The sequence below is a fragment of the Colletotrichum phormii genome, assembly GCF_030913505.1.
Source record: "Colletotrichum phormii strain CBS 102054 chromosome Unknown BDP81scaffold_6, whole genome shotgun sequence".
Taxonomy (NCBI): Eukaryota; Fungi; Ascomycota; class Sordariomycetes; order Glomerellales; family Glomerellaceae; genus Colletotrichum; species Colletotrichum phormii.
In genome coordinates, this window is record NW_026851448.1 from 955,422 (window position 1) to 977,874 (window position 22,453).

Here is a 22,453-nt window from a genome sequence, read left to right on the forward strand (position 1 = left end):
CAACTCTTCGGAACGCTCTGTAGCTCTCCGTGTTATTCCCTAAGACACGCCACCCCTCTCCACCACTGTCACCTCAGATCACTCGCCATATTCTTTTGAAACGAGCTCATGGCTTCCGTGGACCACTGCCTCTACTGCTTCGAGGCTCTGGCTTCGCACCTGGAGAGGCGGCCGGGTCTGTCCCTCAAGGAGATCAAACAATCATGGCCCGAATACGCCAAGACCCTGTCACCCGGCCTCGGTGACGGCAAAGACGGCAAGAAGCTCCTCCCGGCCCTACAACGCCTCGCCGAACCCTCCAGCGACTCCGCCTCGGCCTCCTCCGGGTCCAGCATCTCCCTCTCCGCCGAGACCCCCGCAACCTCCACCGACTCCCTCGCCGCCGACGACGACGACGACGACGACGAAGCCGAGGAAATCTCCGAGTCCCCCCTCTTCGTCACCTGGAACACCGTCTCCCCCCGCTCGGGCCACCGCTCTCTACGCGGCTGCATCGGCACCTTTGAAGAACAAGAGCTTGAAGACGGCCTCTCGAGCTACGCCCTCACCTCGGCGCTGCACGACACGCGCTTTCCACCCGTCGAGGCACCCGAGCTGCCGTCCCTGGAAGTCGCCGTGACCCTCCTCACCGACTTTGAGGACGCCGACGACGCCATGGACTGGACCCTCGGCGTGCACGGCCTGCGCATCAGCTTCTTCTACCACGGCAGACGCTACGGCGCGACGTACCTCCCCGACGTCGCCGTCGAGCAGGATTGGACAAAGGAGGAGACGCTGGTGAGCCTCATGCGCAAGGCGGGCTGGCTGGGCAGCAAGAGCAAGTGGCAGGACATCGAGCTCAAGGTCGTGCGATATCAGGGCAAGAAGGAGTCTTTGGAGTACGGCGAATACAAGAAGTGGGCCGACTGGGTTAAGAAGAACAAGACGAAGTCTGGCTGAGCATCCGGGCTTTCTGTGCTATCTATTGATGAAGACTATGCAAATGGCGTTATACTTGGGAATTGGGACATCCGCTTTTAGGAGTCGTGGATCAGGCGACGGGTCACATGGATATAGAAGGCTTCTAGTCCCTTCTGATAGATGGAGAGATGCCTCTGTGTGGTAATACAGGCAATTTCAGCTCTACAACTCTGGCCAACTGTTTGTCTGAGTAATGGTTTCTGACCATGGTCGTGTGTTGTAGCGGCATGCCAGTGCTCTTGGTCAGTAGTCACCTATCAGCGATAACGAGCCTCGTGTGGTAGGCTTAGACTCACTCAGCGCCGAATCCTGGTCTACTACCATTGGTAGACACGCAGCCTAACTTGATGCCTCGGCACTTCAGAAATCGGCTGTCTACGAGATTGTCTTGATCAAAGACTTACAGTACCAGATTTATAGCTCACAGTAGAAAGTTGGGTTTGGTCGTTAATGTAGCCTTGTTATCGGTGTTCAACTTGAGACATGACCCTAGGCATACCCTGCTTCTTGGTATCATCTATAGGGCCACGCATTGCGTATCAAGTACCTTGAGAGCTGCTCCTACAGTCACTTCTTCATGAGATGACACTTGAAGGCTTCGCTAATCATCGTTTGTGTGAAGGTAGAATACTTTCCCACCCAAGGAAGACTGTCACTTCATCATGTTAGAACATTTCATCCTTATGCCACTCCCTTACTCCTTAAAATGGGTATCACCAGAAGGTACTATGACAGAGAAGGCACATGCCCAAGACAAGTACTTTCGAAAAGGCCTCGCATGTACCGTTTACCAAGATCGGAGAGGATATCTTTTGTGAGTACAGATGACTATGCTCTTAGCATCAGATCTAATTACATTGTATCGCACGCAAATAAATACATTTCATAAAGTCGTTAAAGCTGTGTTCACCTGTGTCCATGTCACACACACCAGAGTGCCCTTTGGAACCTGAAGCAAGACGCCGCCTAGCCACGGCATATAGTCCATACCACCAAGTCCCCATCTCACGAGAGATACCCCCTAACATCTAGTATCTTGTCCTGCTGCGACTGCTGCGATACACATTCGCAGGCGTCAAAGGCGATCCGCTCGCCCTCCTCCTCTGATCCACGACAACAGGCTGCGTGTACCGGACCTCGTCAACCACGTGCGAAGGACGACGACTATGGCTGTGTCTCGAGGTCTCGTGGTGGTACCGGTGCTGGTTGCGCCTGCGATGCCGCTCCCCGGGTGATCGACCACGGTACCGGCGGCTGCGCTCGGCGTACTCGTCCTTTTCGGACCAGTCGTTGGGTCGGCTCCACATGCCGCACGACTTGACGATCCACAACAGCAGGAGGAAGCCGACGATGGAACCGATGACGATGCCGGCGATGGCGCCCCCGCTGAGGTTGTTGTTGGAGGCGGACTCTTCTGTCGTCTCGGGAGTTGATGTGATTGTTGTGACGACTTGGCGGACGAAGATGTCGCGGATGGAGGAGGGGAGGGTACTTGTTGGTGTAAGGTCTGATGGGTTGCCTTTTGTGAGACCTGCGGCGAGAGCCGAGAGGGTGTTTGAGATTGGTGTTACTGGTGCCATGGTGTGAGGTTATGTTTGTTGCGTGGTGTATGTTTTATGACAGGTGGAAGCTCTGGGTAGGTGACCGATGGTGGGTGAAGTCTAGCAGAGACACCCGAAGGAAGAAGAGAGCTCAGATGACAGCTGAGCTGGACCTTGTAAAGGGCGGGAGAAGAACACGAGTGATAAATAGTATGTAGTTTACTAGTTGGTGACTATAAGATGACGACCATCCATGTTATGAGCGCATTTCAATAGAGAGAAGGGCAGGGCTCACTGCAAATATGCCAAGCGACCTTCCCAATGATCCCGGCGAAGACGACTGATGGGGCTGTGTGGGAAGCCCGGGCCTGCAAGTCATGGGCCTCATGGATGTGACAAGCAGGGGTAGGGATGGCACGAAGAACCAGTGATCAGAGCCAACAGCATTCAGGGAGCAAAGGTCGAGTGCCCGTTTAAACAAGTGTGAGTGGAAACATTTTTCGGCCATGAGCATTGACGGTAGCATTCAACAAGCGCAGGAAAGCAGACGGGATTCTTGGTCGAATCCCCCGCTTCAGTTGCAGGGTAAATCTTGGACTAACACCACGGATTACCACGCAGATATGCAGCTTTTCCTCGGTAGCTTGGTCTGCCGAGGTGCGAGCAACCTGGACTGAGGGGAATTCAAGCTTTTGCGCCTGAGCAAGTGAGTTCAAGCCTGTTCTACCAACAGCTCTACCGCATTATTTCCAAGACAAAGAGCACGGTTGTTTACCACTTTTGCCAACTCGGGCTCCACCGTACGTCGGGGACCATTGTCTTTGATGCGCCGTTTTGATCCATTGTTTTGGTTCGAGCAAGGAAGCCTTGTGAATTTGATGAATCGAAAGATACCCCGGTCTCGACTTTCCTCATCCGGAGATAGCATTACGCCTGTCTTACACCGGAGAGGCGGAGGATTTCCCCATCGCAAAAGGCCTAGACGAGCAAGAAACAAGCTGGCGATGCCGGACGGAAGGTTAATTCGCGATACGACCTAATACTAGGCTTGCTAGGGCTAGAAGGGAAGGGCAAAAAAAAGAAGAAGTCGAGCGTGGATCCCACCGAGAACCATCACAGCTACGTCACTGGCTCGTGGCCGGGGGTAGCTGGCACGGCTGGGATGGATGTTCAAAAATTCCGCATCGGCCGAAAAAGGACACCCACTATTCGTCAGCCTCCGTCCGGATTGGGTCCTCCGGTAACTCGCCCCCTCACACCTTCACACACCACCAACCAAGCCCCGTCCCTTCTCACCCTCCCGCCTGTCATCCTGTCACAAGGACGTCCAGCACAACGAACCTTCTCCATTCCGCGGCGCCGAGTTTCCTCTCTGCCGCCATGTTCCTTGTTCCTGGGGCTAGCGTCCCGTGTCTTTGATCTCGATCTTTTTCCCCGGACTGCCGGCGTCTTCTTTTGCGTGTGAGACACCCATCCACCATAGCAAGAAGGAGGGGGGAGAAGGTCTCTCTTTGATGCAGTTGACAGCGCGGGTAGACCGTTCTATTCGACTAGGGGAAGGGCGCCTGCCCCGAGTTGCATTGGGCTTCCAACATAATACCACATGCTGGTCCAGAAATTATGCCCCGAGCTTTTTCTCCATCATACGAGGACACGCCGTTGGGCGAGTCAGTTTTCAGCGAATCTTTCTTTCACCGAGCTTACCGAGCTCACCACCACTGACGAAAGTACTTGACCGGGTCCCGTTTGGAGCGTTTAGGCGGAGCCCCCATGTCCAGAAATAAACGATCTTCAGGGACGTTTGCACGCCCTACGAAGTAGAACAGCGATCACGATAACCTTACCAGTCTTTAACAACATTCTCCTTCGTGCCCTTAGATTAAAGGACACTTATGGATGGACGATCCCCTCAACCTGCGGTTCTGTACCGACGGTATTCATGCCGCGACAATATCCAGAGCCCAAAACACCCCCAGCAATCAGTCGACGATCTGGAGCCCGCGCTCTACCGTCAACGTAGGATAACCTGCTCAAAACAGTCGCATTCTTACCAAGCTCCTGTGTCACATTGAAGACCAAGAACCACGGCTCTCCCGACTCGCCGCGCGGCCGTCGAGAAAAAATGAACGGTCCGCAGCCCGGATCTACCGAAAGTTTATCGTGATGGGGCCCGTTGGACTTAGATGAGGAACCCGCTTCCTGTGAGGGCCCGGATCTGCGTCGAGCACTCCAAACGTCACGGGAGAATCTGAGATTTTCCATTAAAAACAGCTGCATGGCAGCCGATTAACGCATGTTTCGACGAGAATTAATAGTCGCCTGGTCGAATGCTCTCCGCAATCTGGACCTGCGTCTATCACGACCCACGTGGAGCCAGGCATGCAATGTCTAATGTTATTGCTGACCGTGACAGGACGACAAGATGTCTCATTTCGGTTTATGACAGGGTGCTTGACTCTACTATTTTCCCTTTTGGGAAGAATCCCTGTTGTTGGCGGTACCTTTGACTAAAGAATTGTATTGGCGACGACTTTACTCCGTACAAGCCATGCTGCCTTTTTTTTTTTTTTTTTTTTTTGGCAGTGAAGGGCTGCATTGCCTAGCGAAGACAAAGCCACGATTCGAATGTCTGATCGAGATAGCGAGAGTTCACTGCGATTTTAACTCCCATCGAGGCGGTGATTGGGGCCCAAAAGAAGTCTCACATTTTGTTCAATTTGGGTTTCACTGCGATTTTAACTCCCTCGAAGGCGGTGATAGGGGCTGAAATCATGGGGCGAGAACTTTCATTGCATGGATGGTGGTGCATCTGTTTCATCAGAACATAAGCCATCCCCGGATACCGATTTTGTGTTTTCTTTCTGGTCTCTTCATCTAAGCCTCCCTCGCCATGTAAAATGCTTCTTCGGATCCGCCGCCAACTCCCTCATCGCTTCAACATCCCCCGTCTCCGGCCCACTCTCAATCGTGCCCGCCTCAACGGCTAGCCTGGCATATTTGACAGCCAGCTTATTCCTCCCAAGCAAGTTGAAGTTCAGCGCCGCAGTCGTATACGCACCCGCCAGCTTCGACTCAAGCCTCTCCTCCTTGTACAACTTCAAGAACTTTTCCACCATGGCCACCGTCACCTTAGCCCCGATGTTAGAGAGCTGCCTCTCTAGCTCCTCCACCTCCATCAGCCGCTGATCCGACGTCGAGATGAGCTTCTTGGGCAGGCTGCACTGCGAGCACCCGCACTCGAAGCCCCACGCCCTCTTGGCGCGGTGCTGCCGCACGGAGCGGACGCCGAGCTGGTCGAGGTACGATATCGTCAGCTCTTCACCGGGCTTAACCGGCCTGACGATGGTAGTGCGGTGGCGGAGGCCGTCGATGCGGAAGGCGACGTTGGGTCTACAGTCGTGGTTGTACCGCGATACTTCGGGGAAGTTGCCGTAGTGGTGGCCGTCGCCCTGCGCTCCGCCGCCTAGGTCCATCTGGAACGAGTTTGTCGCCATGATGTCGCTGGCCTTGTGGCCGCCAAAGTGTCCCATCTGGCCGAAGAAGGTCTTGCGGGTCGCAGGCGGGAGGAAGCCCGTGACGCTGTCGAGAAGAAAGTGCCGGTCTGCTTGCGGCGTGCGCTCGATGAAGGTGCGGTGGGCAAGGAGGACTGGTGTCTTGAGCATGACTGTGTCGCCTCGAGTGAGGGTTTTGTTTGCGAGCATGCCGAGTCCCTTGCCCTCTACCTCTGCGATCTGAAAAGATGGATTTCGTGATGACAAATCATCTTCTGGGTCTGGAGTTTGTAGGTCTTGTTCCAAGCTCTTTGCTTTCTGCACGTTTTCTGGTGTTGAGATGACGACGATTCCGCGCCCATTCGCGAAGCCGCGATTTGCGTATAAGCAGTAAGCTCCGACGCACCCGTGAGGCCCCGTCCATCCTAATGGCTCAGTCTCTGTCGTTTCATTCCTTTGCCTCTGATTTGTCTCTGTATTCTGCTTTCTTTCTGTCGCGATATCCGTCGAGCATTCCAGTAGTGTCTCCAGTGGTGTCCAGGGGCATGTTCGTACCCCGCCCAAGTGTGCTTGGGCCTCTGATGCGACCGTGTAAGACGCGAACGCGAGGGGGAATAGTAATGACGAAGACAGCATCATGTCTGTCTAAATGTGCAAGAAAAACCTGCAAATTCAAGATTGTCTTTTTTATGAGACGAAATGCGTTCCTGTCAGTTGACCGACGTGGAGTTAAAGTATCCCGCCTTGTGGACATGGGATGAAGAAGCTGTCTCTTGCCGTGTGTTAGTCTTGGCATCTAGGGGACCCCCACCAGTTTCAGCAACGTTTCTGAAACCTGACTGGCCAGGAGATCAGCGCAACGAAAGCGGTCTTGCGGCTGGTCCTCGTCTCATATTCATTCTCTTGGGACGTAGCAGCCGTTGGTTCAGCGTCTTCCTAACAAGTTCTTTGGCGCGATATCAGATTGTCACTGGTGTACCACGGAACACGGCAGTCTCACTTCGCTTGGGGAAGCAGGGCTGGGGATCAGGGGCAAGCGCAGCGCATTTGCATTGGCTAAAGCTTGCTTGAATGCCCTCGGATTCAATTTTTTGAACTCAGTTCTTCCTGATTTCTTCTTCTCTAACTTGACTCAGATTGCGGCCCATCGCGTTGCTGCTGAAGTCGGTCCCTCTTCCCCCTGATCGTACGTGATAGTGACGGTGCTACTCTTGACAATCTTGTCCTCGCTTTCGGGATATGTGTCGCTCTGGCGCCCAGAAGAAGACTACGCAGAATGCTTATCCGGATGCACGATACTCTCTTCACTGTCTTCCTTGGCGTGCATCGTGAACCCATATACATCAACCTTTTTCCTAGGCTTGCTTCTCAGTTCGATCGAGTCTTGCTGCTGTTGCTGCTGCTGGTGTGCGCTCCTCTTGCTGTGGCTGTTGTACTGGTAGCTGCCCGATTTTCTGTCGAGAGACCAGATGCTGCGCTCTTTGAACATCTCGAGGATGGGTTGCAGAATCGGGATGCAAGCCGCGATGATGGTGAGATTCCCCTCAATGCTGTCGACCACAAAGGTTAGCCGAGTACTTCTTCGTGGAGAGAAGGAGTCACTCACGATGTCCAATATAATGGATCACATAAGTCGTCTGGAGTTGATCCTTAGTGACGAGCTCTACATCTAAGGCTTGAATGGTGAGATAACCTACAGCTGACATCTTGGCTCGAAAGGGTTGGGACACCTGTAGCCTTCACAATACCGGCACATCCAGAGCTTTTGATCTTCGTCAGCTACGTCTCTGAGCCTCTGGCAAGGACACTTACATGATGCCCATTCCAAGCGCGCAGGTGACCGCCAGCTTCTTCTGGAACCGCATCTGCAATTTCCAGAGCACTACTGCTGGATATACAGCCAAGTAAAAATCAAAAAAGGCAGAAAAAGCTGTTAGTGTTCAGTAGTCAGTCAGTGTGCTCGAGAATAGGCATTGTGATAGCACATATTCACTCACAACTGGCCCAGAAGGCCAGACCTTCCAAAATCTTCGGGTCTAGGCAGTCCCGCGGCATTGAAAAAGTCCAGAGGGCTCTAGGAGGCGTGTACTGCAGCAGAAGCGTCAAGACCATAGCTGTAAGTGACAGGCAGCATATGGTCCCCATCGACCATAATATCCGGAGGTGCAGCTTGCCCGGCGCAAGCAACCGTGTGAGAAACGCGATCACGGCTAGCTTCGGGAAGCCGAGAGTTTCAATGCCTGGGACGTACGCCGCTATCATCCACTTGACTGTGTTCTGCTTCTGTTCCAAATCGAGAGCTGTGAAGTGTTTGCCATTACCCCAACCGAACGAGGTGGTCACTAATGCGTTCGAGAGGATAGCGCAAAACTGTTCGACGTCAATTCGTAAGTCAGTGTGCCTTGAACTTGAGGTCGATGATACAGAGAATGTGGAGCTGCAGAAACCTACAGACGAAAGAATTATCCAGTAGTCATCGCTGAATAGCTTTCGGTGAACTGTGGCTCGGACGAAGAGCCTTCCACCGACGAAGATGAGGCCTAGGGCAGTGAAAGACTAACAGACCGCAATGATCATTGGACCTTTGTCGTCGACCATGATGGCGAACGAATTCTCCTGAATGAGGAGATGAGAGGTATCAACTGGCGCGCAAAGTACGGCTAAGGTCTGGGTTCACCATTGTCGGCGGAGGTTGAGAGACAGCCGGATTTCAATGCCTGAGACTTGGAGTGGAAATGTTGTCATCCCCTACGCTTCGGACTTGTTCCGCCTGATTTTCATTGCAAATCGGGTCTATTTCCACGCAATCCATGACTGCACGTACAGGTTGGACGTTGATCGACCGTCAATACCCTTTCCCGAGCTGTTGGTTCTGAAGGAACTTTGGTTGAAGACTCGGAGTTGTGGCCTGATGCGACCTCGGGGGAAGTCCGGGAATGAGACCCCAGAAACCGGAAGCCCGGGGAAGGATCCTCAACCTGTCAAGACACAAGTGTGGAATTATTGAAGGCCGGGGTAATGCGTTGGTTCATTGCTGATATGCATCTTGTCTCCATGTCTTCTCCCACCGACTTGGGCTCACAGGGCTCGAATACTCGTACTTGAAGGCCATCAAGAAAACAACAGTTCATCACACGATAACTTACGTACCCCTTGGCTAGAACCCCAGGGACTCTATCAGTCCCCTTGTCGGCCGTTGAGACGAAAACGGATGTAAAAGTGGTGACTTCTGTTGGAAGCAAACAAAACCAACATGATTTCAGTGGGTACTGCGGAACGTGATCATTGCAACGTTTCTGAGGATGTCCATGATCCACTTGGATCCTTTGAGAAGCTGCGCCTCTGCATTACTTAAAGACAATTCTTTTTTGAACCACTTGTGTAACTCATGACAGCCTGTCAAAGCTCAGGTTTCCTTACACCTTCTTCTTTACCAATTGCCACTCCTCACCAGTCTTAATATGGCTGAAGATCTTGACCTGTCCCTTGCTACCCGCCCAAGCGACTACACGGCTGTGGATGGCCTGATCCAAAATATCAATGATCTGTAGAAGAAGCTAGTCGAAGGAGATGAGGAGACACGCCATGAGTTGGTCATCAAGACCCGCAGCCTTCTTAAGTCCCTCCAAACACCACGTGAGCAAATGGTGCAGCACACGTGGGCGGACGTGAGTAACAACCTAAAGCTGGTACTCATCAAAGACCAAGTTATGGATTTGCTGACAGTCGTTATCAGCCTGGACTGAATGCAGCTTTGATCACTGGAGTTGACACTGGGCTATGGAATCTCATGGCCAAGAATGGTGTGGCTCAACCCCAGAAAGTTGACAATCTGGCCGAGACTCCCGGAATCGATCCTATGCTTCTTGGTACGCAAGACTTTCCATGCCGCTTCGGAACATCTCTCAACTTACACTGTATACAGGACGTCTTTTGCGTCACGTCTGCGCAATGGGTCATCTGAAGGAGACGGCGCAGGACGAGTACTTACTAACCAACTTCACCAAGTCATTGGCCCTGGATGTCATCGGCGATGGCTACGTTGCCCTGTAAGGATATCCAGATCTATGTCTTCTGCGATATCTTCCATCTCAACTGACGTGTCGTACAAATTACAGAATTGGTGGCATTGGTCGAAGCCCAATCAAGTTCTCCAAGTTTCTCCGGGAGACCAACTGGCAGAACCCTACTGATGCTGCGCGCACAGCTATGCACGCGTCTTATCAGACAGATGCACCAAACTGCTTCGAGTACCTACGTTCCATAGGACTGGGCCCTCACACGAATCATCACAGTAGGTATATGAAAGAGCCAAGTAATGGGAATGTGATCACTAACAACTCTGACAGTGGGTGGCTATAGACAAGGACGAGTGCCCTGGATGCATCCTTCGTTGTATCCTGTCGAGAAGACCCTATTCCAAGAAGCGGATAGCTCACCTGATTCACCACTTCTGGTGGACGTGGCCGGTGGCCTTGGCCATGACATTGATGAGTTCAAAAAGATGTATCCGACTCACCAGGCGTAAGTTTTTCTTTTCTAATGGACCCCAATCACTTATGGGTCAATATGGGCTCTTGAGGCATGACTTACAACCATCCAGAAAGTTATCCTCCAAGGTCTTGCCGTGGTGATCAACGACGTCAAAGACATTGACCCCAGCATCGAACTCAAGGGCCACGACTTTTTGACTGAGCAGCCAGTCAAGGGCGCAAAGGGCTACTTCATGCACTCGATCATGCATGACTGGCCAGATGATGTGTGCAAGGAGATTCTGGCGCCCCTCGCAGAAGCAATGAAGCCTGGATACAGCAAGCTATTGATCTTTGAGGTGGTCATTCCTCGTACGGGTGCTTACTGGGAGGCCACAGCCGGCGACATCCTGATGATGACCCAGCTTTCGGCATTAGAACGTACCGAAGACCGCTGGCACAAACTGATTGAGAAGAGCGGGCTGAACTTGAGGATCGTCGAGTTCTGGAAGTGCGGCCAGTCGGATGTTGAGAATCTCATCGAGTGCGAGTTGGTAGTTTAGGAAAGGGACTTGAGACCAAGCGGGCGATTGGCCCTTTTATGAAAACATCGAATTTTAGCCAAAATCGACACTGTGAATTTTCTCTTACGGCCATGAGATCTTTCATTGATCTCATCTTTGCCATGAAATAAACTCGTAGAATCTACCAACATCATGTGTACATTATCACACATTCATATCGTGTCAAGGGATATCATTTTAGTCTTGGAATGAATTGTAATTGAAAACGCCACACTGAAAAATCAAAAGCTATGAATTAGGATAAAGTTGAGAGCCAATGCACTTCTTCGGGAGAAGAAGTTGCTTGAGAAGAAACAGTTTCATACGAAAATGTCTTCTTCTCTGAGAATAGCAAACACAACAAATCGGCTCCTGGTTTCTTTAGGCCTTGATGTAAGTCTGCAGCCAGAAGCCCAAGAAAGCATAGCCTCCAGCACAGCGGACGTTGGAGTTGTTGGGGATCATGTAGACGTAGCCGCCCTGGTTCGGGCAGTATCCAAAGCCATAAACAACAGGGTTTCCAGTAGGGGAGCCGCTCGACTGGCAGTTGCCGTAGTAAGCATCGTCAGAGCGACCAGTGTACGAGCAAGTAATAGGGTAGTTTCCGGTGCCCTGCACGTCGCTGTACACCTTGTCGTTGGCGGTGGCAGGGTCGGGCTGGTAGTAGTCCACGAGGACCTTGTCCGGGCTGTTAAGGTTGCGCATCTGACCGGCCTTGTCGACATAGAACGGCGTGGCGACAGACGCATCGCGGACGAGGCGGAGCGCGCCTTGGTCATCGACCTTCATGTACAGGCTTCGGTCACCGGATCCCTGAAGGACGAATGCCGTGGGTGTGGCCGTGGGCGTGAAAGCGGCCTCGACGGTGGTCGTGACAGTGATGGTGGTGACCGGAGTGGCAAGTGTGGTAGTTGAGGCGGTGACTCCATCACAGGAGCAGGCAGACGAGTAGCGCGCCGTAGGAACGAGTGTTCCGATGGTGTTCTTGCAACCCGTTTCGGCGTAGGCTGGCATGCTGCTCGGGCGGTTCTGAGCGGGTGTGCAGGCCGGGGCAGCAGCGGTGGTGGTCAAAGCCTGGCGAGCTTCGACTTCCTCGCGCTTCATCTTCTTGAGTCCCGGGTAGGCATTGGCTAAGGTGGTAGTGTACGAAGTGACGGTGGCCGTCTGGGTTGCGGTTGAGGTGCAAGGTGTCTCAGTGACCTGCATCCATGATAAACAGTCTGCCGACGCCGAAGCCGGGCCGGGCTTAGAACCGAGAAGCGCGCGGAAGCAGTTATCACGGTTGCAGGCGGCTTGACGTGCGAATAGTTCGTCAGCGGGGGTGGCGGCAGCACGTTGAGCGATGATGCTGCCGACGAGAGCAGTGATGATGGAGGACTTCATTGTGGCGGAGGACAAGAACCTGATGTGATTAAGTGTTCGTTCTGTTTGATGTATGGGATAAGTGATAACTGTGAAGAGTCGTAGGAAAGACTTGAGCTGCTTCAGTTGAGATGACGAGTGACTGAGTGAGTGAGTGAGAAATATGTTTCTTCCGGCTTTGACCAGCGATTCTTATACACAATAGCTCAGCGTGCCTTCATGCTTCATAGTTCAAGTTCTTGAGTCCGTCTAGACCGCAAGTTCGTTCAGACTGGGCTAGAATTATCGCAGCTGAACTCCGTGGAGTTCAGCAAGCCTCTGCTTCACTAGATTTTGCTCTAGGCTCCGGATGTGACCGAAGCGGAGTATCTTCTCCACGAAATTCCATGCCCAGAATGCTCCATGATCCACCCTGCTTGATCGTTACCGTGGGCTTGGATCCGAAAGCTGAAAGGCATAGTTCAGCAGGTAAACCCATCTCCCTGCATTCCCTTACGAGAGATGCTTGTTTGTACTTCGGGATGTCCATCTCTAAGCGATTCCGAAGTGAGACAAAATGCTATGACCAAACAACACCAAATTCAAGTAAGCTCAAATTATACCATGTCAGGCCATGCGTTTGCTGGCCCCATTTTCGGAGTGCTTGCTGCATTGCGACGTTTTCAACCAGGATATAACAGTCCAGAACGGCCATTTCATACTATAGTTTAGCCGCTACTACGGGTGAAGCCGTACGGGAGCCAACACCTAGGCCCGAAAGGGGCGCCGCCACCAGCTCGAGTGTCAAAACCAGCTAGTTTACTCCGAAGTACTGTTCACTATGGTCTCCTGACGGGTTACATGGGATGTTCTGCTAGTTTGCAAACTAGTGTGGCAAGCCCCAAACGAGTTCGAGATGGGAAACGTCTTCCCCACTAGCTGAAAAAACCCCTGCCTTAACCCCCGTTCACCATGTCAGGGCCCCTGGCATTCCTCAGAAAAAAAGAATTCTCCGATGCTGCGGTGAACGTAAGCGACTTGCGATTCCTCGGACCCTGATCCACCCGAGAGCCTGGATTGTTTTCTGCACGGCTTTGCGTGAAAAAGAAGAAACATAAACTTCACTCACTAGGCTCATCTGAGATTGTTACTCCTGCGGCTGGACTGGTATCTCCTCTTTTCGGCAGTGAATGAGTTGTCCCCTCATGCCTGAACATGCCTTAAGTCGCTCGTAGCAGAAGAACGGCGATTCCGAGTGGAACCAACAAAAACACAAGGGGTCCCTTAGACGAGGAGGGGCTGAAAACAAGGCTAGGACCCCTGCTTGACGTGATCTCTCTTGGTTTAATGGTATTCTCACCTCAGCCATGAATACCTTACTTATTTCATTGGCTTTTCAACGAATCCTCGTGCACATGGCATGTGTATTTTCCTGCATGGTAGTTCACTGCGGCCTGCGTTCCGCCTTGACTCACTTTCAGCTCAGGGTCCCCAAGCCTGGTCGAACTTGTGTACGGAGTACTCGTGGATTCCAAACTCGTAGATCATGTCTCCAATCCATTCCATGGGCTATTATTCACGTGCCATGAGTCTTCCGTTGGTATAGCCTTTTGCGAAAAGAAAGTATTTCTCTCTCATGGATTTCCAAAAAGGGGTGAGAGCCAACGCTAGGATTGGGTCAGACGCCATTGTGACTGAGATCTCTCTTGCAGGTGAACGTGAGACCGCTATGAGAGTCGAAGTATCCAGTACTTGGGCTACTCAGTAGTCGGATAGGGGAGTACTTATAACTTCATTCAGGGGCGTGACTCGGCGAGAACCCCGTACCTCGTGCACTCGCGCCCTTGGGACGCCGTGTGCGAAACAAGGAGCGGGGAAATTGGTCATCAAGCAAGACAGCGGGGACTGCAAAGTTAGCAGCTAAGCTGAAAACAGTCCAGTCACCACAGAGAAGGCCACTTTGTCATGTTGAGGCAATAATTTGGTTGTGAACACATGTACGTCATTGGCTACTATCTATTCTTCAATCGCATATCATCTACGAAAGAACATTTAGTGGTCTGTGGCACCTCCATCTAACTCAACAATGCTTGGCACTCCATCTCAACCAAAGCCCCGAAAGGCAACGCAGATACCTGAACGCAGGTGTGAGCCTTTCTCGAGGTCAGTAATTGCTTAGATTCACCGATAATCGAATTCACTGGTTGGGGCTCTTCGAACACCCCCAAATACGCCTCGTTCATCTCAGCGAATTTTCCCATGTCGGTCACATAGACATTGACTTTGATGACCTGTCCAAGACTGGAACCAGCGGCTAGAAGAATTGCATCAAGCCCTTTGAGGATTTATGTCTGGTCGCCAATAGATTGTAAATCAGCCACCCGCATTTCGAGTTGCCAAGGTCATGCTGCATGTACTCACGGTTTGTGCAGCAACTCCGTCGGCAAGTTTCCCTGTAACAGGATCCATGCCCACATTCCCTGAGACATAGAGAATGTTGTTCGCCTTAATAGCCTGTGAAAACACAGGTAGAGGCTTCATGGCCTTGTCGGTGAAGACAACGGCGTCATGACGAAAGGTGCCCTGAGAAGCCATGTTGCGATTATTGGGCGATTTGGGTCGATAGGTGTTGGATCTCTGAGCAGTCGGCAGAAAAGATGGATCTGGAAGGCGGTATGGGCACTTACAAACGGCCCTTTCACTTATATACCACTTCTGGGAGATCGTGGGCTCTGCCCACAATCTCCTCCTTCCACCTCCAGACGCAGCAATAATAGACCATTATTGACACTTCGTTCCAACCGTACGGTTGCCCTGCTGACGTGTATACCAACAATAGGGGCTGGAAGTCAGTCTAGGGGGGAACAATGATGATGACGGCTAAATAGGAGGTCCCAGGGTCTAACCGAAGTACGTATTTTATGTACTCTGTGCCCATGAGGAGAGGAGGGGTAATGGCCGAATATACTGGGATGACAAATCACGCTTGCCAGGTAGTAGGATCGTACCTAGGTAAAGCAAGGTACCTTAGGTTGTGCAGGGAACTAATGTTACCTGCCTCAGCCTGGCTGCCTGATCGATGGTCCATTCCCAGATCTCTTCGAGACTTTAAAAACTCGCCTCATCTGTCCTCGACTGTTGAAATACTCGAAATATTCTGATCAAAAGAATCAACATCAATCTGAGCAGACGTGTAGTCAAGCAATCATGCCTACCTACGAATTCCACCATATCCTTCCGCTTGGCCGTTCCCAGAAGGCCAATCTCGCGAGGCTCATCACTGACTGGCACGCGACAACTTTCAAAGCCCCTCGTTTCATTGTCAACTGTCGATTCATCGACATCCGCGCTGCCAATACAGAAGACTTTTGGGTTGGTGGTCATGAGTTGAAGACCAACAAACTCATGATCACTCTGAGAAGCGGAACAGGCCGGACCGAGGAGCAGTACAAGAGGATCACGACCAAGCTGGTTTCAATGTGGAACGAATTGACGAAGGATATCCAGGCAAGCGAGCGAGAGAAAGAACTGAGAGACGTGTTTGTAATGGGCGTCTTTGACTCCGCATACGAGAGAGGCTTCTTTTTGCCAATGGTGAGTCGACCTCAGACTCGAGTCAGCGAAAGGTTGAAATGGAATCGGGACGCTAACAACAATTTTTAGCCCGGAAAGTTTGAGCCATGGGTGGCTGAGAACGAGACAGAGTTTCAGAAGCTGGCAAATGGGTGTGATGTCGTGTTCAAGGACCTTATTCAGGAAATCCAAGAGAGGCCTGGATTTGGCGGCGGTCCTCAAACATCCTCTAAATGAAGCATACTATTTAGGTACTGTTGTCAGAAGCTTAGGATCATCCGTTTGAGAGTCATTCAAGAATCTCTCGATAATTTCAATGCGCTATGCCACGCGAGAGTGTGCTAGATCGTGACGCACCTACTTTCTTGACGTCCGTCGTTGATGTGAAATTGGTCATCAATAATCGCATTCGAGTGGGGAAGCTAATCCAGGGAGAGACAGCGAAAGGGTTCAACACATTTCCGATTACGCGCAATGGGCGGCAAGTGTGCGGGTCTCATTAATGCGCAAAAAATCAAAACTCGAAGGGAGCAATTGATACCTTGTCTAGTGTGGGAGCCGTACCTTGGCAGCATTCTTGAGAGGGGGGTCTGCTTACCAACCAGACTAAGAGTTCTGTACGGATTTATGGTGTAGAAACAACCTCGAAATTAGTCATCACTCAGCCAGGCCGGAGCTTCTTTGCAACTTGACAGAATCCATGCATGCTCCTATGCGAGTCATGGACATAACCCATTCGGAATGGTCTGACCATCACGAAACAGGCCAGACTGTCATTTCCACCTGGTCCTAGCTCTGCAAGACTTATTAGGATAGCATTAGGCCCACAAGCCTGTGGTGATTCCATCCACTCTTTAGTACGAATAGACGCTCTTTTCTGCTCACTCATATATGCATATTCCGCTGGCCACCCTGACTAACCGTCACAACTGATGAGCACCATCAACCCACGAAGATAGTCAAGATCATGGTAGTTGATGCAGCCAGCAAGACCTCTCGTGCTTAAAATTTCAAAGCACTGCAAGGCGTATTGTGGTGGCTGAACATCCCTCGACTTGCTCCAAGATCATTCAGCTCCAGACAGATTAATACAAGAATGAGGTAGTCGTAACATTGTGGCTGGTCGATTGACGTTGGCCTATCGACCGCAAAAGTGTCTCAACGAGTGCGACCTGGCCGGAGTCTTTGCAGCTCGTGCACGTAGAAAAATTCCAATCCTGGACGAGTTGGAATTCTTAACTCGGGATCTGTTTCAGTCTATCTCTGCCACTTCTTATCATGAAGTCTGACTTAAGCTGAACACCACTGACTGGCCCATACAGTGAACCCCATGTCCTCCAACTAAGGGCGCACACGGGAACAGAAATTTGTAATGACATTGCTTATTGGCCACTAAGAAGTCCCATGATTAGACCAAAAGTAGAAGTTTGCTCTACAAAGAATAAAATTACCTGCGTCAATGATGTCACCGAAATCAAATTCGTCAAGTGTTGCCGGGCCCATGTCTTCTTTGGATCTGGACTGACCACTTGGCTTTGGCAGCAGGCCACAACGGTAACTCCTAAGCACAAAAAAAAAGTCTGTTTGTCTTCATCGATTAATGTATTCTCGTCGATACATTTAACATTTCGTAGATCCTAACGTCAGTTGGAAAATAAGTAACGTCGAGAAAATCCCTGCTTAGACTGAGTTGTGGTAGTCTCGCTCCGGACCATATTTGAATCATTCAACGTTTTCTACAATCGTACATACACATCGGATGAGAACAAATGTATTGGAAACTTTCACAACATGGTCAACAGAGTAATTGCTTGGGATGCTATTGTCCATATCATCCAAGATTTGAAAGATCAGGGCAGTATGAGGCTGCCCAAGATGTACTGTGGTATGTATGCCTTGCGTTGCAGTACCCAAAGTACAGAGCGGTATTGGCAGAGAGTTTGGCGAAGCTGACTTACAAGCGTATACTATCATCAAGGCGGTTCACATCAACATGAGAAACAGGCTGTAACATGTAGGCTGTTCGCCATTAGTCTGTCATGTTGAAACTAGTTAACTTTTTCTCTATATTCGACGACATCAATCGTTACAGAGTTTCCCAACTCGTTTTGGACCAACCCCTTAGGCCGACATTTCGGCCTCTTGAAGATTAGCGATATGATTCTTGTCGACTTAGATGGGTCTTTCGTTGTTGAGAATCGATCTGCTCTTCTGAATAACGCCGGGTTCCTCATTCACGCCTCTGTTCATAAAGCTAGACCGGATGCATATGCGGTTTGCCACTGTCATAGTGTGCATGGGAAGGCATGATCGATTTATTGACGCAAGATGCTTGCAAGTTTCGAGGAGACGCGCATATTGTGTATGATAGCTACAGAGAAGTCGTCTTGGGTAGTGAAGAAGGCGATCCCATTGCTAGCGCGCTTAGCCCAAATGACAAGGGGTGCATTCTCAGGAATCATGGCATCCTGACCGTTGGGCAGACTCTCTTTGAGGCTGCATTCTTGTTCACATCCATGGAAAGAATACGTCAGGCTCAGCTCCTAGCAGAGGCAGCATCACATAGTAATAGTGGTCCCCGGAAGGTTCTAATCAGTGACGACGAGGCAAACTTCAACTTCGACGTTGAGAGCGATCCTGAAATTTGTCACTGCGAGTTCCAGGTTTGCTATGATTTCGAGGAAGAGTTATCCGGCGGAGGCTTCAAAGCTTGAATTGGGTTGGCTTGCATTGACGTAAGCTCATCGTAGGTATTCGATATAGGTACTAGGAAAAACCGGGCATGGAAAGCGACAGCACCCAATCCTCTTCACTTCGTTTCAACGACCCACACACTGCCACAAAGTGAAGCTATAAAGTGTCAAGTTGGGGTTGTTGACGCAGGGTGGAAGCTCTCAGAGGCCAACTGCAGTTAGGGGTAGAATGATGAATTACTGAAATCTGCTCCTCCCCCGACGTGTACTCCCTGCGCTGTATATATATCTGAGCTGCTCCTTTGTTGCTTGGACTCTTTACTACCTCTAACTAGCCCCTATCCGGGAGGGCTCTGACATAAAGGTCTTTCAGTATTTCTCGTTGTTGAATTACTGAGTAAACTTCTGAACAATGAAGTCGACGGCAGGATCAATGAACTCAGGACGGATATAAGTCAGGTGGAAGAATGTGCAGGTACCACTAGCATCGCAAACCTAGCAATCAGGGCACGGGAGAGTCAGCTGGAGTCATAAAACATTGGCTCTGAGTCGTCATCATTCTTACCGGATCACCAGCTGCGCAGACCTGCCTCACCTTCTCGTCCAGCCCGGCGGGGAATTTGCTCAGGCTGGCTCCGAGCTTCAAGTATCCGTCCCCAAACATCACCAGAGATTTGATGCGGCTATAGAGCTCAGCTGGGATGTCAGCTGCGGCGGCGTGCATCACAGCCGCGCCCTGAGAATATCCGACCAGAGAAAAGTTCTGGTTGGGACAGGCAACAGCCTGGGACTTGAGGCGATTGACCACATCTCTGGAACCTTGACGGACGCCCGTGATGATCTGCGAGCTGGCCGGATACTATGTGTGTTGTTAGATTAAAGAGTTTTGATTAGGTACAAGAAATCCAGTTCTTACTTGAACAGGGTATCCTCTGGCGCCAGGAAGAGCAACAGTCGTGTTGCTGACGACCGGGTCGCCGACGATGATGCCAAACTTTCCGCCGCCGCCGACAAAGTTGGGCTCACTCGTTCCTCGAGCTAGACGACGCTTTGTCAGGTTGATAGAAGAGGCTGATCGATTTCTTACAGAACACACCAACGAGAATCTCGAAGTCAGAACAGCCAGCGGGAACATCTTCCGGCCGGATGGGAACAGGGTCACCGATAGTGACTCCAGTCTCTGGAAGCTCTGGGCAGTCATCAGTGCCCTGGCCGTGTACAACGGACAGAGAAAGAGCAGAAAGAGCGACAAGCTTGATGAAAAACATCGTGACTTTTTTGTTGTAAATCCGATTGCGATGAGAATCTGTCAGATAATCCCTTGATTGTGAGTTGAAAGCTTCACGCTCCAACACGAACATGTCACAACTATTTATCTACATTTTAATGGCAGAAAGTGTGATGTCCATTCGAGATACTCAAGGTCTTCTGCCTCAGGGCCTCGGTTGCTGCATCATTGACATAATGTCTTAGTTGATTGAGTCCATCCAGTTTTGAGCTTCATCGCAAGTTCTTCCGGAAGAGGGGATCATACAAGGGTGAGTTCTCCGTCACTTCATGCCAACGAAGTTGTAATTCTTGGCTTACTACCATGTGTGATGGTGTCTTCATAAAGGGTCTGAGAGGAGAGATCGCAAATCTGTGCAGTTCAACGTCAAGAAACGTACATTTGGCCAGGCCCCCTGAATGATGGCTTCGTGTGCCTCGGCACTTTGATTGCGAGGGGATCGCGATATTGTCAATTCGACAGGGATTCAGCTTCTCCAGGGTCATCCTCCAATCGCATTCAATAAAACGGCCGATTCTGGCCAACGGTGGATACCCACAATGTGACGCAGTCTGCATGCACCCCAGGCGGGGTTGTGGAACAGTGGGACTCATAGCAACAAAATCCTTCGCGGGAGTTACTCAAAGTGGTAAGAACATGGCCTCTCATCTATATCTGACAGCAAACTGCAAGTGGGTGACTTATCCCATCGGGTGCTGATGGACCTCATTTTTGTCAAGAGCGGGGTAGAGCCAATAAGGGCGTGGAAAATCTTTAAGTTAACCAATCGATTTCCAGTACCTCTAATCTCTATAGTTCTTGGGTATGCCAGAGGTACTAGCAATCTCTATTAATACATAATAGTACGTTATAATCTAAGCAGCCCTTCCGAGTTTTTTTCCACTGCTGCTGCCGAGTGAGGTTATTCCTAGATACCTCACCTAAAGGCTGCCGTAATACCTTCCTATTACCATAATAAGAGCAAAGTAAACAAGCCTTTCTTAATCCCTTCCTATAGTATTCCCATGGAATAGAGGTATTCCTTTTATCTGTAGCCCGCCTAGGTCGTGAAAGTCTTCGCCCACCTACTAATAGTTCAAACTATTGAATAAGCTAGGCTACAAGCAGCTACCGCCATTAGTAGTAGGTTTTCACCTTCCGCCACCTAGGACTGCCCCAGAGCTGCAGTAGGAAGCTATTCACAACTACCACTTCCAGCAGGAAATTCCAGGCAATTAACTGCCAGCCCCCTCGACGAACAGGGTAGCTATATTGATAATAGGACCTCATCTAGTCACTCACATCAACCCCATTCATCTTATAGTTATATTCATTAATTACCCTAGGGATTAGTAAGTCCTTGCGGATATCTAGGCCAAACACTTGTCGGGCAGCCTTCTTGGCAGCAGAATTCCCAGCTGGGCGGCGGTGGCTGCGGATAACTTCCTGCCCGTCCTGGAAGACAGTTAACAGGAAGAGTACAAGGGCATTATCCTTCCAAGTGAACTGGTTGACCTATTTACTAGTTAGTTAGGTAGGCTAGCTAGGCTGGGCTGGGCTAAGTAGGGCTAGGTAGGGCGGGCTAGTAGCTTACCTCCCTATTTAAAGTAGGGATACAGTGTACTTTACCCTAGGGGATTTCTCCTCCTTTAGTCTCTTTCTTATTAACTAAGGTCTTGTCTATCCCACTATCCTTTCGGCAAGTACCAGAAGCTCCAACCCGTTGATTCCGTAAGGTACGAAAGAGACGTATAGAAGCAAAGAGGTTGTTAAGAAATACGTGGTAGTTTACAGCTGGAAGTAGGGAAATAAGGGTAGTTACTACCTGCTGTGTTGGTGTCAACAGAGCCAGCTTTCCAACAGCCAGCCCAGCTGGCTGGGCCTGAGGGACTAGTGCGAATAGGCCCTTTCCATGTACATGCCACAGCCACCGTATACAGTAGCCAGACTGGGCAAGGATCCAGATCTTATAGCCAGTTAGGATAGGCTTCGTTGGAATCGTCGTTGTCTTAAGAGATCGACCTATAAATCGGACCATAGCCTCTTCGACTATAAGGTCTAAACCAGGTATATAAAAGGAGTCCCCAGTCTCTTAGATGTGGGCTAACCACTGGTTAACCTTCCGTTATACGTCTAGCATTTGATCCCGGGCCCGGCCCCGGCTAGGCTAGGCTAGCTAGGCTGGAATTCCGCAGTATTGAATATCCGTAGTCGCTGGAGTAGTAGTTAGAAACGGTCCCGGGACATAAACCGTGTAAATAGGTAGATAGGATCCTCCGTTTACTACTAAGTTGACCAATAAGTTGATAATCTAGACTCCCTATAAATCCCTATATATAATAGGATCCCTAGGAAGAGGTAGATCTCGTCTACTGAAGTCTGCCGCTATGAATTCGCTCTAGACGTTCTAGCCTTAGGGCCCTCTTTAGATAACGGCGCTGTATTCGTCCACTGGGCCTACTGCCCCACGAGGCTCTACAGAACGTATTAGACGAAGAAGTCCAGCGGGTTTGCCGGCAGCTGTCGTACCTCTCGGGCCCGGGTCGGCACGT

At 50.7% G+C, this 22,453-nt stretch overlaps 10 protein-coding genes across 10 annotated transcripts; 4 read left to right on the forward strand and 6 right to left on the reverse strand.

Moving 5' to 3' along the window:
* Window positions 1–108: 108 nt before the first annotated feature.
* On the forward strand, window positions 109–939 carry BDP81DRAFT_447780 (AMMECR1 domain-containing protein; the record flags this gene model as incomplete). The annotated part of the gene is made up of 1 exon (XM_060592220.1): window positions 109–939. One exon carries the CDS (start codon window positions 109–111, stop codon window positions 937–939), a length of 831 nt encoding a protein of 276 aa, XP_060447476.1.
* Window positions 940–1,918: 979 nt separating this feature from the next.
* BDP81DRAFT_192945 (uncharacterized protein) lies at window positions 1,919–2,726 on the reverse strand. Its single transcript, XM_060582438.1, has one exon. The coding sequence runs from the start codon at window positions 2,538–2,540 to the stop codon at window positions 1,989–1,991; it is 552 nt and encodes a 183-aa protein (XP_060447477.1). The 5' UTR covers window positions 2,541–2,726; the 3' UTR covers window positions 1,919–1,988.
* A 2,645-nt stretch (window positions 2,727–5,371) lies between these two features.
* Window positions 5,372–6,631, reverse strand: BDP81DRAFT_459484 (uncharacterized protein; the record flags this gene model as incomplete). Its single annotated transcript, XM_060593545.1, has 1 exon — window positions 5,372–6,631. One exon carries the CDS (start codon window positions 6,629–6,631, stop codon window positions 5,372–5,374), a length of 1,260 nt encoding a protein of 419 aa, XP_060447478.1.
* A 628-nt stretch (window positions 6,632–7,259) lies between these two features.
* Window positions 7,260–8,590, reverse strand: BDP81DRAFT_447783 (uncharacterized protein; the record flags this gene model as incomplete). The annotated part of the gene is made up of 4 exons (XM_060592221.1): window positions 7,260–7,542; window positions 7,805–7,922; window positions 7,990–8,362; window positions 8,558–8,590. The coding sequence occupies 4 exons, from the start codon at window positions 8,588–8,590 to the stop codon at window positions 7,260–7,262; spliced, it is 807 nt and encodes a 268-aa protein (XP_060447479.1).
* Window positions 8,591–9,453: 863 nt separating this feature from the next.
* Window positions 9,454–11,304, forward strand: BDP81DRAFT_514475 (S-adenosyl-L-methionine-dependent methyltransferase; the record flags this gene model as incomplete). The annotated part of the gene is made up of 7 exons (XM_060595837.1): window positions 9,454–9,507; window positions 9,544–9,660; window positions 9,729–9,861; window positions 9,918–10,041; window positions 10,111–10,286; window positions 10,342–10,516; window positions 10,655–11,304. 7 exons carry the CDS (start codon window positions 9,454–9,456, stop codon window positions 11,025–11,027), a joined length of 1,152 nt encoding a protein of 383 aa, XP_060447480.1. The 3' UTR covers window positions 11,028–11,304.
* BDP81DRAFT_422889 (uncharacterized protein) lies at window positions 10,979–12,622 on the reverse strand. The gene has a single exon (XM_060590032.1). It carries the CDS (start codon window positions 12,408–12,410, stop codon window positions 11,409–11,411), a length of 1,002 nt encoding a protein of 333 aa, XP_060447481.1. The 5' UTR covers window positions 12,411–12,622; the 3' UTR covers window positions 10,979–11,408.
* Window positions 12,623–14,443: 1,821 nt separating this feature from the next.
* BDP81DRAFT_315393 (Endoribonuclease L-PSP/chorismate mutase-like protein) lies at window positions 14,444–14,963 on the reverse strand (the record flags this gene model as incomplete). The annotated part of the gene is made up of 3 exons (XM_060584087.1): window positions 14,444–14,521; window positions 14,570–14,703; window positions 14,786–14,963. The coding sequence occupies 3 exons, from the start codon at window positions 14,961–14,963 to the stop codon at window positions 14,444–14,446; spliced, it is 390 nt and encodes a 129-aa protein (XP_060447482.1).
* Window positions 14,964–15,508: 545 nt separating this feature from the next.
* BDP81DRAFT_370542 (putative oxalocrotonate tautomerase enzyme-domain-containing protein) lies at window positions 15,509–16,300 on the forward strand. Its single transcript, XM_060586613.1, has 2 exons — window positions 15,509–15,962; window positions 16,032–16,300. Exons 1-2 carry the CDS (start codon window positions 15,576–15,578, stop codon window positions 16,176–16,178), a joined length of 534 nt encoding a protein of 177 aa, XP_060447483.1. The 5' UTR covers window positions 15,509–15,575; the 3' UTR covers window positions 16,179–16,300.
* Window positions 16,301–17,403: 1,103 nt separating this feature from the next.
* BDP81DRAFT_459490 (class II aldolase/adducin N-terminal) lies at window positions 17,404–18,655 on the forward strand (the record flags this gene model as incomplete). Its single annotated transcript, XM_060593546.1, has 5 exons — window positions 17,404–17,444; window positions 17,849–17,866; window positions 17,903–17,973; window positions 18,034–18,231; window positions 18,270–18,655. 5 exons carry the CDS (start codon window positions 17,404–17,406, stop codon window positions 18,653–18,655), a joined length of 714 nt encoding a protein of 237 aa, XP_060447484.1.
* Window positions 18,656–19,024: 369 nt separating this feature from the next.
* BDP81DRAFT_392276 (cutinase-domain-containing protein) lies at window positions 19,025–19,902 on the reverse strand (the record flags this gene model as incomplete). The annotated part of the gene is made up of 4 exons (XM_060587686.1): window positions 19,025–19,129; window positions 19,200–19,493; window positions 19,551–19,672; window positions 19,731–19,902. 4 exons carry the CDS (start codon window positions 19,900–19,902, stop codon window positions 19,025–19,027), a joined length of 693 nt encoding a protein of 230 aa, XP_060447485.1.
* Window positions 19,903–22,453: the final 2,551 nt, after the last annotated feature.

Bases quoted from the DNA above. Each gene is read 5' to 3' on its own strand.
- BDP81DRAFT_192945 (XM_060582438.1), bottom strand. From the start codon at position 2,540: ATGGCACCAGTAACACCAATCTCAAACACCCTCTCGGCTCTCGCCGCA.
- BDP81DRAFT_422889 (XM_060590032.1), bottom strand. From the start codon at position 12,410: ATGAAGTCCTCCATCATCACTGCTCTCGTCGGCAGCATCATCGCTCAA.
- BDP81DRAFT_370542 (XM_060586613.1), top strand. From the start codon at position 15,576: ATGCCTACCTACGAATTCCACCATATCCTTCCGCTTGGCCGTTCCCAG. The intron at 15,963-16,031 runs GTGAGTCGACCT...AACAATTTTTAG, and splicing joins GAGGCTTCTTTTTGCCAATG to CCCGGAAAGTTTGAGCCATG.